Below are 13,814 nucleotides of genomic sequence, written 5' to 3' on the forward strand. Positions count from 1 at the left end.
TCCTCTTCAGTTCCTGCTATTTTTCACTACGCGTTCTCTACTCTGCTACTTCTCCAGCCCTGGCCATGTTCAGTCTACTTTCTCTGCTCTGGACTCCTCCAGATGCCTCTGGCTGTTCTCCTCCTTTATCTACAACCAAAAAACTTCCCCTTAAATGAGTTAAATGGGCAGGCAGGCTGTCAGTTTATTTGTAAACTCTTTCTGTTACAAGCCATTAACATTTACCATTTATATTCTTACCTTCTTTGCACCCCTTTCCAAAATACCATCAATATCTTCATCAGTGATTTCACTTTCTTTTGATGCAAACACATGTGTGGCCCCATGTCGAATCATTTGAAGCATTTCATCTTTCCCAATTTTGTTCAGGTTCTGATCTACAAGCCTCCCTGGGGAGAAATTGTGTTGTATTATATTAATTTTAAGTTTTAATTAAAAATTGTGTTGTGTGATAATTTTTTACTATAAAGTTAAATTTTTAAATGTTAGAGGCAATACCACTCTTACAGTTTTATCCCATTTCTGTTTACTAGTAATTTACAAGTGATCAAATTCACTGGTACATTAAACTTAATGCCACATTTTTCAGCTGGTTAAGTTACATATTATATAACGTTATCTACTATATATTGGCTCAATAAAATGTTTTTTTGATAGTATTTGAGATATTTGAAAATCAAGTTGCTGAGCAAAGTGGAGCAGGCATTTAATCCCAGCACTTGGGAGGCAGAGGCAGGCGTGGCTGTGAGTTCAAGGCCAGCCTGGTTTACTAGTGAGTTCCAGGACAAACAAACAAACAGAAAATCAAAGAGGAAGTCTTACAAATTTTAATATTTGTAAAATTTCTAAACAAGAAATATCATATCATGAAGATGGTATTGCTCATCTTTCCAAGTCAGTTTTTTCTTAAAAACAGAAATACATATCTTCACTGTGTTTTGATTTTATATAAGAACAGGTGCCTTTAATCCCAATACTGGGAAAGCAGAGGTAGGAAAACTGTGAGTTCAAGGCCAGTCTAGTCTATTTAGCAAAGTCTAGACTAGTCAAGGCTTTAGGGAAAGCTCTGTCTCCCTACTCCACCCCCACTTCCAAAAAAATATCTAGATATGATGAACCCAAAGCTTTTGAAAATTTTGTTTGATCACAGAAAAGAATACAACATTAATAAATTAAATAAAGATCTTCAAGGGGTAGGAATTTAGTCAACCTTAATTTGTGTTTTCACAAATACACGCAAAGTGTGTAATCCAAAAGGCTGATCCGATACCAAAACTTGAAGTTCCCCTCAATCGAGCCAACTCCCTCTAGTCCTGTGTCTAGTCAAAAGTGTCTCTCCTACTAAATTTTAAAGTTCCTTGAAAATAAGCATGCCTGGTCCACTTGTTGCTTTGGTCTTAGCAGTAAGGACAATGCCTGGCATAGTTCCAGATAAGAAAAAAAGTAAAACACTTTGTGCCTTTCATTTTTTCAGTATCCCCCGGTGCTTATCAATCTGCTAAATGTCATACACTTTATATATTACCCTATTTAATGCTTAAAAAATTCTAAACATTACTTTTATTTCCACTTAAGTGAAATCTGAGGCTCAGGCAGAAAGAAACTGTTAGCTAGTAAATACTAAAATCAACTTACCCAAGTTTAAAATCTACTTAATAACAAAATTAAAGTTTAAAATATCTGGAATATAAGCCATCTTGGCTGCTAGCTGGACTCCAGGTGTTTAAAATCTCTAAGAAACCATCAGACAGAAACATGTTACTGTCGATGCAACGTAGGGAAAGTTTTAGGCCTCACCTTGTTGAATGACTATCGAATCCAGTCTGAGTTTCATCTCGGCACGTTCTACTATTCTTTCTTCTACAGTGTTATCAGTTATAAAGCGAAACACTCGGACCGTCTTCGTTTGTCCAATTCTATGTGCTCGGTCCTAGGAAAATTGAATTATTATTGTCATTTTGAATTTAGTTAAAAAGTGAAATAATATAGAAATGTATGAAAAGCAAAATTATTTATGATGTATAAAATTATAACATTTATAAAATAATATGGATTCGCCAGGCAGTGGTGGCATATCTTTAATCCCAGCAAAGACAGGAAAGCTTCCTAAGACTAAAGGAAATTATAGCTATTTAAAGAGACAAGGCTAGGGGGCTGGAGAGATGGCTCAGTGGTTAAGAGCATTGCCTGCTCTTCCAAAGGTCCTGAGTTCAATTCCCGGCAACCACATGGTGGCTCACAACCATCTGTAATGAGGTCTGGTGCCCTCTTCTGGCCTGCAGACATATAAACAGACAGACTATTGTATACGTAATAAATAAATAAACATTTAAAAAAAAAAAAAGACAAGGCTAACCACATGAATAACACAAATACAATGATAACTAGCTAATAGGCAAAATTGTAATTAATATTTCAGTTTGATGATGATTTTTCCTTGAATTTAATCTCAAAATTTTTTCCTTCATGAAGTTAATGAATTCTGTTTTGGTTTGTTTTTGTGTTTTGAAACAGGATTTCACTGTGTAACCCTGGCTGTCCTGGAACTCACTCTATAGACCAGGCTGTCCTTGAGCTCAGAGATCCACCTGTCTCTGCCTTCAGTGTGTTGGGAGTAAAGATGTGTGCCACCACCTGGCAAAATTAATGAATCTTAATTGTCACTTATTAGGAAAATAAAAATGATCTTCACAAATGATATATAAATATTTAAATATTACAGTTACCTAAACACATTCAATTAAATTAATTTGTATGTTAATCTGTTTAACTTCTGCTAAGTTCACAAAGCACATACCTCCAACAAACACCTTATTTCTAATAATTTACCAGTATCCCTTAAGCACCCTTACAGAGAGTACAAGACAAAGTGACGTGACCAAAGCAGCTATCTCAAAGTTGTGCTCACCAACACCAACATTCTAGGTCAAGTCAATAGTCAGAATGCATATTCACATTAGTTTGTGAACCATGAATTTTCTCAGCCTTTGAATAAACTTCCTCATTTGGCCAGACACTACAAAAATGGGCGTATATTTTTAGGCATTCCAAGTGGCAGATGAGCTAGCCGCTCACCAAACTGATTTCTCTTTTCTCCCAAAGCACAACTATACTTATTTACTGATCCTCTTATTCACCAGAGTATTTAAAATACTTTGACTGACCTATTACAACAAGAAATAAAATTCTATTAAGTGATAGTAAGCACTCAGCTCTAAATGGGACATCTTTATCAACCTCCCACCCCAGTTAAGGGCTCTCAAAGAACACCAAAAAGAGGTGGGAGAGAAAGGTGAGAAAAAGAATCTAACAGCCAGAGAACAGATGGAAACACTATGGAATGCTATCTCCTGTATATAACACATCCATTTCAGGCATCAGCCTATAGCAGTTGTGGTTACCTGAACAGAAAGAATCAATCTGTCAAAATTCCAGCTGTTGAGACCCCATCCCTACCCAAGGAGCTAAGTAACTGCTATTGGAGGAATTGAGGATCTTTCTTTTTCTTTGGATGTAGAAACTGGTTAAGTTGCCCTTGCTTCATGAGATGGCCCCATATACAGGTGCATTACTTGGGCTCACTGGGTTATTAAAAAACAAAATAAAACAAAACATGAAGTTGACAAGGGGAGGATGTACTTGCATGAGTTCAAGAGTAGAGGAGTAAGCAAGGGCAATGGGAAATGTATATGATCAGGATAAACTATATACATGTATGATACTATCAAAGAATAGTTTAAAAATATATTTATAAAAAGAGTTATGTCTGAGGAGATAGTTATTAAGCAGGTAAAGGAACTTTTTGCCCAAGCCTAATGACCTGAGCTCAATCCCTGAAAATGTGACAGACTTTCAAGTGGTCCTCTGACCTCTACAGATGCACAAGGCAGAGATGTGCCAAAAATAAAGTTCGGCCATGCACGCCTTTAATCCCAGCATTTGGGAGGCAGAGACAGGTGGATCTCAGTGAGTTTGAGGCCAGCCTGGTCTACAAAGTGTGTTTCAGGACACCCAGGACTATACAGAAAGTTCCAGGAAAGCCAGGACTACACAGAGAAATCCTGCTTCGAAGCAAAAGAAAGCAAGAAAGAATTCTACTAGGTTAAATCAGGGATGTTTATAGAATGAATAGACACTACCTAAGACATCTACTAAGCACACAAAGTATTTACTTGTTATTTCTTACCATAGCCTGAAGATCTACTTGGGGATTCCAATCCGAATCATATAAAATTACTACATCAGCAGTTGCAAGATTGATACCCAGACCACCAGCACGTGTGCTTAGCATAAAAACAAACTTTGTGCTATTTGGTTCATTGTATGCATTGATGGAGTCCTATGGGAATAAAATAACAAGCATTAGAAATTTTCACTATATTTGTTGTGGTATGGGACGTTCTTTTTGTAATCTCACTATGTAGCTCCAGCTAGTCTGAGACTATGTAGACCAGCTACTACCTCTTGGGTGCTGGGATTAAAGGTACAGTCTACCACCTGCTCCTACTGCAGTTTTCCAAACAGCTGGGACTACAGATGCATGCCATTATGATTGGCTTAGAAAATTATTTTATATAGGGCATCATAGCACATACCTATAACACCAGCACTCAAGAAGAGGCACAAAGATCAGAAGCTCAAGATCATACTCATCTACACAGTGAATTCCACACCAGCCTGGCATCTGTAAGTCCCTGACTGAAGTGATGGCACTGGCTGCTCTTCCAGAGGAGCCTTGTTTGATCTCCAGCATCCATGACAGCTCACAACCTTCTCTAACTCCAGTACCAGGGCTCCAATGCCTAATCATGCCTCCTTGGGGACCAGGCACACACAAGATGCAAAGATACATGTAGACAAAACAATGATACACACAAAATAAAATAAAAAAAAATGTATTCTTTAAAAAAAAATCACATATTGTAATATAATACAATGCAAACATATAATGACTTGGCACATGCTAACAGAACATGAAATCACTGTAATATTTTTATCTCCCCAGACTTCTTTACTTACTTGTCTCTCATCATGGGGTGTCTGCCCATCCAATCTGCAGTATTCATAATTTCTCCACATGCAATAATCTTCCAAAATGTCTAATACCCTCGTCATCTGACTGAAGATTAGTACTCTTGAACCTGACAGACATAAATAGCTCATTGTCAAGAGATTTCTTAATTTTTTTTTTTAAATAAAAACTTTTGTTAAACTAAAGAAAGTAGGACTAACAAATTATCAGTCAATTCCAAATCACTTACTTTGGTTAAAAAGATAAAAATGGCATTAGTAAGTACCAGGTCAGCCATTCTCCACCTGTCCTCCATCAAGGCACAAAAAAAAAAGTGACATGTACAGCAAACTAAGGTAAACTGATTTAGGAAACTGAATCATTAGTCTATTACCTCATATATATTTAAAAGCAGTCTTACAGCATTCCACAGCCTTTCTTTAAACATGATCTCTTAAGATGCCCATACCCCTGAAGTCCCTAATACATTTCTAATTATGAAAACATTTTAACTCAATAGAACACAAATGTGAGCCTGACATTTGTATCAGAAGCCCTTCACTTATCTGCCACAACTCAAACTATTCTACTGGTTTCCTCACAAGCCAGACACAAAACATCTTCAGCAAAACACATGACAAAGGAGTTATTTTGAGAACAACTGATTATGATAGGAGCCTAACTCAAAAATGAGGCTGACAGCCTAATGCGAAAGAACGTTTCAGTCTCTACATCCTTGGAGTTCAATGTAACTCTCTTCAACATTTAATAGCCTCACAAGTTCCTGCCACTTTTACCTACCATGTGAGTCTTTAATTACCCAGCTATTTCCATAAAAAAATTACAAAAAAAAAAAAAAAAAAGCAAACCAGTTCACTAACAACCACAATGTTTTTGGCTATCATTATCAATGTCCATCTATTTGTACAACCATATTTCCTTCAAATGTTATACCTGTAAACACAATTGAAGGAACTGAAAGCTCACTATACTCTTGATACTACAAAAATCTATTTCATTTACTAATAATTATCTTATAAAGCTGATATACAAAATGCTATAATGAGATGCTTCAATTTATCCAGAAATATATCAGACATAGCGATTCTCATATTTAGAAAATTCAGAATACTGTAAATAGAAACACTTTGAGTCCATATAAATTTTTAAAACTCCATAAAAAATACAATGAAAATGTTATAGGAATTTAGCAGAGCCTAATATCTACCCTAACAGATAGGATAGGTAAACACACAGTTTTTAGAAGTACTTTGACCTTAAAGAATCCCTGTGGTAAACAACGATTGTTTCCCATGATCTGGAGAACTGCTTTGATCATTGTAGCCATACCATGACTTTGATCACAAAATGCCTCAGGCACATCTGAGACTCTTATATTAATTGTGTATTGCAAACAATGCATAATAAGGGACTAGAGACATGGGGACATGTGATGCTCTCCTTCGGTAAGACATGTAAATTAGAGACCTTGGTATGAAGAAATATTTGTGTAACAATCAATAAATGCGCTTATGCATGGCTGATCCGGGTTTAGTACAGAGAGGTTGGTCCTTCCTACTACTGCCACACAGGCCTTAAAATTTCATCTTGGGCAGGACAATGGTAGCATACGCCTTTAATCCTAGCACTTAGCAGAGGCAGGCAGATCTTTGTGAGTTCAAGGCCAGCCTGGTTGATAGTGAGAGTTTCAGGACAGCCAGGGCTACACTGAGAAACCCTGTCTCGAAAAACGAAAATAAAAAATTTCATCTTGGAGTGCCTTCTTTTCTTTCTTCAACCAAACCATGCTACACAGAGCACCCCAACATCTGGCATTCAACATGTGGCAAGAGGAAAGAAGGGTCCAAAAACTCCATGTACGCCCAAAAAAAGTATACAATGTAACTTTCTAAAAAAGGATCGGGAAATGTGTATGCAGGAAAAGCATTCCTGGTTATCACACGATAAAAAGATTAAATTTCTAGGAAAGCTACATAAATTGGATGGTAGCTACTTTGAATATTTACCAATGGGAGTTAAGAACTAAAAATAGGGGAAAGGGATTTGGTGTCCAAATCTTCAACTTTAAAAACTGTCATAACAGACATTTCAAAGTGTTGTGTTTTTGTCCTCTTAATATTAAATTTTTTTAAAGCTTTTGTTTCATTTCAATTTAATGCCAGTTAACATAGATACCTTGTTCTTTTAATTTAGGGAGCAGCTTGTCTAACACCACCATTTTGCCACTGTTGGTAACTAGATGCATATCTGTTGTGTAAGGTGGACCAGGTTCAGCTCCATCAAAGAGATATGGATGATTGCAGCATTTCCTCAACTGCATCAAAATGTTCAATAACCTCATTTTGTCCATCTTCCCTGCTGAGTTTAATATATCTATATCCTTCATTAAAATCCGAGTATACCTATTAAAAAGAAAAATAGTTTAATGCCTAGCCCTTTGCATACTTAATCCCCTTAGCCAGCCCCAAAACAAAATACTTAAGTATAATTTGAAAAATAATTGTCCGAAACTTGCTTCCAATGATCTAGGAAATAAATAGGTACAACACAGACCTACGAAGTTTCGCATGTTTGTACAACAAAACAAAGAACAACATATTACTCAGAATGTCATGGATCATTATGCTTTCTATAAACAAACTATGCAGCTGGTGTACATCATCAATTCCTGAGGTATGGTTACTTATCATCTGTAACTTTTTGTTTTTGTTTTTATTGCCTATAGCATATGTTCACATTCATGCTCTTTAATAAAGTTAGTGTGATACATTGTCATTGAGCTTTAAAAAAAAGAAAAAAGGAAACATGTGCTAAACATAATTTTAGTATATAGTATTTTCTCAACAAAAAATTTACTCATTTTACTCAATTACATGAATTATTGACATGAAATAGCGCAGTCAACAGACTGCATATACAACAGTTGTCACATGAAATTACTCACTTACAGATGCCAGAGTAAAAATACTCTAAGGCATTTAACAATGGGGGAAAAATGCCTAACAATGCATTTCTCAGCACCCACAGTGGCTCACAGCTGTCTGTAACTCCTGTTTCAGGAGATCTGACCCTCTCCCTATCTCCACAGGGATAGGGCACAAAAATGGCAAACAGATATACATGCAAAGCAAAACATTCATACAATCAATATAAATTTTACATATTCTTAAGTATATGTATGTGTACATACATACATTTTTGTATGTGCATAACTGAAAGGGTATCTCAGGCTAGTCTCAAACTCACATAAGCCTGACATTGTATCTCTGTCTTTCCAGTGCTGTCCAACATCATATCTAGTTTATGTGGTGATGAGGACTGAACCCAAGACTTTGTGCATGTTAGATAAACACGCCCATCTGAACTACATTCTGAGCCATTTTTTGTTCTGTTCGCATCATGGATCTTGCTTAATTTTGTTTATTAGCTATGAACAAACAGAAAAATGTACTTTTTAAGTATAGAAACTATGACTCAGTTTCTTGATTTCATTTATTTTTATTTTACATGCACTGGTGTTTTGCTTTCACGTATGTCTGGGTGAGGGTGTTGAAGTGTCTGGAACTGGAGGTAAAGACAGCTATGAGCCATGACATGGGTGCTGGGAACTGAATTTGGGTCCTCTAGAAGAAAAGCCAGTGCTCTTATCCACTGAAATATTTCTCTAACCCCATGACTCAGTTTTTAAGTGAACGTTGGGTGAATATAGAAATATTCTGCTCAATGTTAGGATAACTAAATTAAATTTCTAGTTCTTAATAACTTGTGTGAAATGAAACAGAAGGAATAACCACCACCAGAACATCCCTGCAAGCGGCTGCTGTGCTGATCCGCCTCCTGCCACCTTTTAACGAGCATCAACAGGTTAAACTTAATCCAGCAAACAGAAATTCCATAAAGACACAAACACAGCCAAGTGTCTCAGAATACATACCATTCCCTTTGCATTTTGCTAAGACCTACATAAATTTTTACTTCTTTCTTTGGAGGCAAACTCTTTTCAACATCAGCTTTAATTCGACGAAGGAGGAATGGACGCAAAACCTTAGAGAAAGGGCAAAAAGAAAAAGGTAACCTTATCTGCAATATTGGTATTACTTCAAAATCTTATAATTATGTACCAAATATATGGAAAGGAACTTGTTTGAATAGCAAGTAATTTTTAAGATTTCCCTGTTCCAAATACATAATTTATTACTATAACATTCTTGAAGGGTAACAATACAATTTCATTATTATTTATCCTATATGTAAGCATTTATATAATACTTGCTATATTCTCATTAAACACTAGGAAAATGATGGGTTTAAAACTATTTAACATTGCTAATTCATGCTAGTTTAAAAATAAGATCCTTTTTTTTTAATTTATTTATGTGTACAACATTCTGCTTCCCACACACCAGAAGAGGGCGCCAGATCTCATAGATGGTTGTGAGCCATCATGTGATTGCTGGGAATTGAACTCAGGACCTCTGGAAGAGCAGTCAGTGCTCTTAACCTCTGAGCCACCTCTCCAGCCCTAAAAATAAGATCCTTGCACACACACAGTTCGACACTGATTAAGAGCTATACGTCTAGCTTTTAATTAATTAACTGTTACAGATGCAGTAAATGTGGTGAGTATAAAATACCCAGTTCAATTCAGTCTCTAGCAAGTTAACAAATCCTTAAGTCTCCCCCAGTCCTTTCCTGCACTATCTGAATTAAAAGTGACTACTTTCAGATATACTTAACAAAAAATTTCAATGCACAAGAATTTAAAAGTATAATTAATGTATAAAGGAAAAAAGGTCAACCTAGCATAAGGGCTCATACCTATAATCCCAACATTTGGGAGGCTGTGGCAGGAGGATTACCTAGTTTACAGTCAGCCATGGCTGCATAACAAGATCATGTGTCGACACAACAAAACAGGGAAAAGGGGAGGAGAACAGGAGAAAGAGAAGATAGAAAGAAGAAAAATAGCCACTGAAACCAGGTACTGTACAAAGTATATAACCATGTTTCCTGCCTCTGTGCTTACGCTCCATCAGGGTAAACACTTACAATGCTAGAATGCTCAAATGACTAAAGATGGAATGAACACACAAAGTACCCAGTCCAGCCTCAGTCTAGATAGTCAATAAAGAAGGTGGCAGATACAAGTCTTAGGCCATGTAAAAAGAAATCAGAAATTCTAAATACAATAAAAACAATGATGAAAGAATAAGTGGAATTAGTCAAATGTTTCCAGAAAATTTATGTAAAAGTAAAATTAAAGCTGGAGTGTTCTGAAAAGATTGGGATGTAGGGAGAGGTGAGCAGGGTGTAAGTTTATCTGCTGGGGAACTTTTTTCATATTTACAGGTATGCTTGTCACAAATGGCAGCAAGGACAAAATGTTAGGGATGTTGTTAAATTATATACAGCACACAGCACAGCCTTCTCTTCTCCTAACCCTTATATATTATCCAAACCAAAATGTCAACAGATGTTGAAAAGCCCTAATGTTATGTCATGAAGGGACTTGTAGGATATGGTCACAATGTCTTGTTTGGTCCTGATAGCCAAAAGTGCCCTTACCTGTGCATTAAGAGATTCCTTTCTTCTACATGACATTAAAAGTAGACTCTAACACTAAAACCATCACACGTCATCTCCCTAATGTCATTTCAAACAGTAAATTTTAAATTCAAATAATTCTGTATTATACTCCTGTAAGCAGTAAAATAAGTGATTTACATATTTTTTCACCATTGAAAAATATGCTCTAGCCATACATACCATATGAAGCCTCTCAACAAGCTTTTGATCCCCAAGGCAATTATTTGTATCGAACCAGGAATCAAAGTCCTAGATCAACAAACGAAAAACATCTTAAGGTCAAAAACAGTATTAACCACAAATGCCCTAAAGCAACAGATGTAAAATGATTTCTAGAATTAGTATGGTATGTGAGTTTTGAGCCACACACACACAAATAATTTAGTTCAAGCCATTGTTTTCCAAGTATCATGTTTACTACTAGCACCAGGACAAGGGGCCGAATCCTATTATTTCTTAAGCATTTTTCCGCAAATAAAGACTGACTGACAATGCAGAGTCTGAGAGCTACTTTACAGAAATAATTAATACACAACTCAAGGTTTCTGAGAAATGCCCATCTTATTGATTAATCAAAGTGAAACTGACATTAAAAGCATTTCATTACTATTTAGATAAGATCTGAATAAGGACAATTTTCTTATCAAATATCTTGAAAATGTCTATTATAATTTGCCATGTTAAGCAAACACGTTATAATCTGTTATAACTGAGGGCTTTAGCAGAAATAAATGTTAGCCTAGCAAAAAAAAACAAATTATCTTAAAATTGTCTCAGAAACATCAAAATATTAGTAATTAAAACTTTCAAATCTGAGCTGGGCAGTGGTGGCACATGCCTTTAATCAGAACATTTGGGAGGCAGAGGCAGGATGATCTCTGTGAGTCTGAGGCCAGCCTGGTCTATAGAGAAAGTTCCAGGACATGCGTCAAAGCTACACAGAGAAACCCTGTCTCGAAAAATCAAAAAACAAACAAAAGTCCAAATTCCTGTTTTTAAAATAACCCTTAATATAAATCAAAATTAAAACCTTTATATAACTTATTTATATAAATGTATTAACATGGATGTCTACAAAGCTCTCCCCACCCATTCCAGACATAGGAACAATCGTTCAGAATTGAACACAAAATGGTTTAACAACTGTAATTACTAACAGCACAGACTGCTGATACATAAATTATTTTCCCTAGTACAATGAACAGTTAGCCACTTCTAACATCATTCTGTTATGTAAATAACTGATGGACATGAAGACTAAGTTATTGTACCACAACGAAAAACATGAGCGATGCTTACTCTCCATTGTCAACTTGACAGTCTAGAACTAGCCCAGCAACGGGCCTCCCAGACGACTACAGGGGACTATCGCAAGTACGTCAATAAGTGTAGGAAGCTCTATCCAACCATGTGACTATTCCTGGGCTGGGGATCTTGGACTGTTCAGAATGGAGAAGAGGAGCAGAACACTAGGATACATTTATCACACTGTTTTCCGAATATGAATGATGTATGATCAGCTACTGCCAGCACCCTATTAAATTATAAGGCATTAACCAAAATATTATTAACCACAAAGAGATGCTTACATCAGCTGAATTAAACACGTCTGGTAAGAGAAAATTTAGAAGTGACCAGAGCTCGTGCAAGTTGTTCTGAAGAGGCGTCCCAGTTAGCAACAGTCGATTTGTAGTCTTGAATTCCCTCACTATTTCTGACAACTGAAAGAATCAAAGCCCATTGTTAGAACATTCCGAATCAAACCCTTAGACACAAAAATGTTCAGATTAAGTATCAAATTACCTTAGATTTTTCATTTTTTATCCTGTGAGCTTCATCTATAACTAAGTATCTCCAGTTAAACTTTTTGAACACAGACTTCTCTTTAATGAGCATTTCATAAGATGTGACACACACATCCCACTCTCCTGGTAATAAAACATCCCTGACAAATGCAGCCTGTAAAGCAACAGAAAAACTTACATCACTCAATACAATTATACATTAAACTTACCAACAAGTAATTTAATACAGAAAAAGGAGTGAGATTATTAAACAGTATGCTATTATTAAATAAGCACCTAAAGCCAGCTCTCCTACCACTAGAATTACTTCATCAATCACTTTAACATCAGTTTTAAGTTAATTTCACAAAGCTGAAGTGAATCACAAAACTCAGAAGCCTAACTCTTTAAAATGTCTTTCCACAATTCCCGAGGTCTCTATATTCTTAGGAAACAGGATTTGTAACAAAAAGACTGACAAGTGTTAGTAAAGTTTTATTCCTTTGATTTGTATATGTATTAACACATTATTCTCATTTTATAGATATAGATATGAAAGTAAAAAAAAAAAAAATCAAAGAAGTAATTGAGTCCCCCAAACAAAAAGCAACTTACTAAGAAGAGACAGCTCAGTGGTTAAGAGCACTTGCTGTTCTTAGAGAGGACCCAGGTTCACAACCCAGCACCCACATGGTGGCTCAGAACCATCCATCTCTCTAGTTGCAGGGACGTGATTCCCATTTCTGGCCTCAGAAGCATGCACCTGGTATAGAGATATATACCCAGGCAAAGCACTCGTAAATATAATCTTAAAAAATTAACCTATCTAGTTAAGCAAAAAATCATTTAATACAATCATTTAATCAATGAATGCAATCCATTATCTCTAATTTCCAAATTTATGTTCTCTCCCTCTTTTATTTTTTTTTGCTTGTTTTATGAGATAGGGTTTCTCTGTGTAGCCCTAGCTGTCCTAGAATTCAATCTGTAATCCAGGCTGACCTCAAACATAGAGATCTACCTGCCTTGCCTCCCATGTGTTGGGATTAAAGGTGTGCACTGCACCACCCAGCAAAGTTCTTTATTCTTAATAGTGTCCTTATTTCCGCATGACTTTGTCCCAAAAAGGTATGACTAAGAAATCAAATATTTTAACTCATATTTGTATCATAACATCTCATACTACTAGAATTGATTTCACTTGAATTTAACAATTACTATTCTATAACTATTACCACTGTACCCTAATCTAAAAATCTGGTCCCTCAAATTTTTAATCTTGACACATTCAAAATCTTTTTAAACATGCTTATACTTCCAAATAGACACCCTTTGACTTTATAAAATCACTTCCAAAGGAAGAAACTGAAAATAAATTACATTCTTAGAGCTTTCTATAGTCTTTAAAGCCT

General features: G+C 35.9%; 1 protein-coding gene across 1 annotated transcript in view; it reads right to left on the minus strand.

The window, feature by feature from the left end:
- The window catches only part of Smarca5 (SWI/SNF related, matrix associated, actin dependent regulator of chromatin, subfamily a, member 5), a 35,685-nt gene that overhangs the window by 11,165 nt on the left and 10,706 nt on the right, over positions 1 to 13,814 (minus strand). Inside the window, 9 exon segments of the mRNA XM_050161506.1 lie at positions 241 to 389; positions 1,798 to 1,930; positions 4,187 to 4,339; positions 5,020 to 5,141; positions 7,208 to 7,434; positions 8,967 to 9,076; positions 10,799 to 10,867; positions 12,208 to 12,339; positions 12,422 to 12,577. Coding sequence (XP_050017463.1) covers positions 241 to 389; positions 1,798 to 1,930; positions 4,187 to 4,339; positions 5,020 to 5,141; positions 7,208 to 7,434; positions 8,967 to 9,076; positions 10,799 to 10,867; positions 12,208 to 12,339; positions 12,422 to 12,577 — 1,251 coding nt within the window.

The sequence above is a fragment of the Alexandromys fortis genome, unplaced genomic scaffold (assembly GCF_014885135.2).
Source record: "Alexandromys fortis isolate MF-2015 unplaced genomic scaffold, M_Fortis_MF-2015_v1.1 scaffold_127, whole genome shotgun sequence".
Taxonomy (NCBI): Eukaryota; Metazoa; Chordata; class Mammalia; order Rodentia; family Cricetidae; genus Alexandromys; species Alexandromys fortis.